Source organism: Myotis davidii, unplaced genomic scaffold (genome assembly GCF_000327345.1).
Source record: "Myotis davidii unplaced genomic scaffold, ASM32734v1 scaffold26, whole genome shotgun sequence".
NCBI lineage: Eukaryota > Metazoa > Chordata > Mammalia > Chiroptera > Vespertilionidae > Myotis > Myotis davidii.
In genome coordinates, this window is record NW_006299245.1 from 6,005,470 (window position 1) to 6,009,103 (window position 3,634).

At 44.3% G+C, this 3,634-nt stretch overlaps 1 protein-coding gene across 1 annotated transcript in view; it reads left to right on the top strand.

Moving 5' to 3' along the window:
* Positions 1-3,634, top strand: part of LRRIQ1 (leucine-rich repeats and IQ motif containing 1) — a 231,251-nt gene that overhangs the window by 128,833 nt on the left and 98,784 nt on the right. Inside the window, exon 16 of the mRNA XM_015571113.1 lies at positions 2,658-2,868. Coding sequence (XP_015426599.1) covers positions 2,658-2,868 — 211 coding nt within the window. The remainder of the gene's footprint in view (positions 1-2,657; positions 2,869-3,634) is intronic.

A 3,634-nucleotide genomic window follows, 5' to 3' on the forward strand; every position in this document is an offset into this window, starting at 1 on the left:
GGCCTCTAGTATATATATATTCTATAATATAAAAGCCTAAGCGACCGTTATGATCAGTCGACTGGTCACTATGATGCACACACTGACCACCAGGGACAGATGCTCAATGCAGAAGCTGCTCCCTGGTGGTCAGTGAGCTCCCACAGGGGGAGCTCTGCTCAGCCACAAGCCAGCTGCCAGCTGCCAGCTGCCAGCTGCCAGCACAGCAGTGGTGGTGGGAGCCTCTCCTGCCTCCTAAGCAGCACTAAGGATGTCCGACTACAGCTTAGGCCTGCCTCCCACTAGCAAGTGGGCATCCCCCGAAGGCTCCCGGGCTGCCAGAGGGATGTCTGATTGCCAACTTAGGCCCAATCCTCTGGGGAGTGGGCCAAAGCCAGTAGGTGGTTATCCCCTGAGGGGTCCCAGACTGTGAGAGGGCACAGGCCGGGCTGAGGGACTTGCTACCCACCTGCCACAGTGTAGGGGGGATGGGAAGGAGGGAGGGGTAGCAGGGAACTGCAGAGTGGAGGGGCACTGACAACAGTGGTGTCAGCATCTGGCATCCATTCTTCCGTGCCCGGCCCGGTGACTGTCGCCTCCTCTCCCGACCCTGCCAGGACCTTTGGGCCCCGATCAGCCCAGCCCTAATCAACCTGGCCCCGATCAGCCCTGATTGCTGGCCAGGCCTAGGGACCCCACCCATGCACAAATTTTGTGCACTGGGCCTCTAGTAAAATATACGATGCTGTCTTAGGTTAAATGTGTTATGTTAAAAATCTCTCATTCTTTACCAGTTATACATTGCAAATATTTTTTCAGACTCTTTTCTTTAACATTCAAAGTATCTATTATATATAGTGTTTTAAAATGGTATAACTTATTTTTTGTTCAAAAGATGAAGAAATGAATTGATGGTTGAATGTTAATTAAATCCATAGCAAAAGTTACAAAGTTCTGTTCACCCTGGGAGAAGGAAATGATTTGTTGGATTGTGACATTAAAAAACAAAATTTAACCCAGTAAATTTGAAGACCTAATTGGCTTTATTAAGTGATTCACGAATCACTTGGAAGGGAGCTATAAGAGGCTGTACAAAACGGAAGGTTTTTATAAGAAGAAGGGTGGGGCAAGGTAGCTATTAAGAAAGAAAGGGAGGATTATTTTGAAGCCAGGACATCTTTTCTTTGGGGAAGAGAACAGGAAGGATCTTTATCACACAGATAGTCTCTTATTTGTATGGGGGGCAGGCAGGCAGCACATGACTGTTTACTTTATGGGTGCTTGATCAGAAAATTACAGATGGGTTGATTAAGGTTATGATTCTGGGAGAATCAAATCTGCAATTAGATCAGGTATTAAATCTGAGTTTGGTATCATTTGCTTTTAGCACAAGGATGCTATTTGGGGCCTGTGTTTTTCTTTTTAGCAGTGATTATTTGTTTCCAAGTATTAGGAGTACAAGCAGTTTATCTTAGGCCAGAAGTTTTATCCATTAACTTGAATTTTCTATTCATACATAGCAAAATAGATTGAAGGCTTCTAACGGCTTTAGGTAAAATGATGGTGATGATAATGTTGGTTGTGGTAGTGGTATTGATGATAACAATAGTAATAACAATAATAGTGCCAAATAATAAGAGAATATGGTTACATCATTCCTTTCTAATTTTCCATAAATAGATAACTATGAAAAAAAATCTAGTCATGTCTGGCAGTATTTATCACATAATTCCACTTTGCTTTCATGACTAGAATGAGGTAGAAGAAAATATCATCGGGTTTGACAATTATGAAATTATTAAAAACAGTTTCAGGGTAGCACTGGAGAAGGATATGATGCAAGAATTAGTTTTCCTTCATAAGACTTTTAAACTAAACTGAGGGATTTGAAGAAATATTAAGATAATAGTTAGCATTTAGACTAAACTCTTTATTTTGATAAGAGTCCCGCATTAATCTGGGTGAGAAGGGAAGCACATTTATTTAGGAAGAGGTAAATAATTTTGCACATTGAGAATCCACTTATAATCAATACACATTGTTATTCAAATTTTGCTCATGTTGATAGGCAGTCTAATGGGATGTGGAAAAAGCAGGGCATGGATTGATCTAGAGCCTGACATTGGCAAATATGTAGGTTTGGAACATGTTAGAAGCAACTACTGGGCTTGTAACGGTCTGATTTAAGTATTTAATTATGGGCATGAAGGAAAGTGAAGCTAGTAAAGACCTAGTGGGTCCTTCCTCTTCAGGTCAGGGGCCTCTTCTTCCTCTGATCTCTCCACTGTGAACAGGATCTCATCCTCTTTTGCCAACTCAACATCGGTTCCTACTTTTGTCCCCTCTTTTCAACATCATCTGTTTTATTCCCTCTCTCCTGGATCATCATCCTCAGTAGCATGCAAAATCTAGGAAATATCTTCCTCCTTAAAAGAAAAAGAAAGAAAAAGTTCCTTGTACTCACATCCCTCTCTAAGTTACTGCCCCACTTCTGTCCTTCAGATTTGAGTTTCCATGCTATCTTTACTTCTATGACTAAAGTTAAACAAAAGATGATGTCTTATTTTCAAATAATTTATTTAGTCCAGGTTTTCAAATATAGCTGATAAGGAAGGACCTCTTATCTACAACTATGTATTTTTAGGAACTAAAAATGTTTTCTTTTCTCTTCATAATAGTATGGCAGCTAAAGTAATCCAAGCATACTGGCGTGGTTACATTGTGCACAGACAAATCCATTTATCTACAAAACTGCATACTGCTTCATCAGGACTCCAGAGATCCCGGCCAGAGTCCGGCATCAAAAATCAAACTATTTTAAAGGACGAAAAAATACAAAACACCGTGAATATCCAAGAACAGATGGAAAAAGCTGCAATTGTTATTCAGGTTAGCATTAATCTTTTGGTGAAATAATCAGAAGGGATGCATTGGTCATCTTTCACTGGGTTATTCTATACTAGGGGCCCATTTCACGAATCTGTGCACCTTGAAAGGAACTGTGGGCTGCGAGGCTGCAGAGGGCACAGGGGCGGGTCTCCGCCAATCCTCTGCACCCCTGCCCAGCACCTCCCGCTATGGCCCTGAGTCCCCTGACTGCCGGCAGCCCGCTCCCACTGCTGCCGCTCCCATGTTCTGACAGTGTTGGCCCCGTTTGCATCTGCTGATGGCATGGAGCGATTGGGGCAAGTGTCAGGCACTGGCAGCGGGTGTGAGCGGTGGCTGCAGCGCTGGCAGCAGGTGCGAGTGGTGGATCCAGTGCCGGTAGCAGGTGTGACCGCTGGACAGGACTGCAGTGAGTGGGAGCAAAGAATTTTTAATAACTACCAGAGGCTTACTCTGATAACAGTGGCCAGTGCCCCGTCTTGGTCTGGCACCCCCGCTCACCTGAAACACCAACCCGCCCTGGCTGATGCCTGCCATGTTTCACGCTCTGCCATCTGCTGTTGACAACTGCTGTGTTCCACGCACGCCCCCTGGTGGTCAACGCACATCATAGTGACTAGTTGTTCGGTTGTTACTCCATTCGGTTCATGTTAGGGTTTTATATATATAAACTAGAGGCCCGGTGCACAAAAATTTGTGCACTTGGGGCGGGGGGAAGGGGGTGCCTCTCAGCCCGGCCTGTGCCCTCTCGCAGTCTGGGACCCCTTGG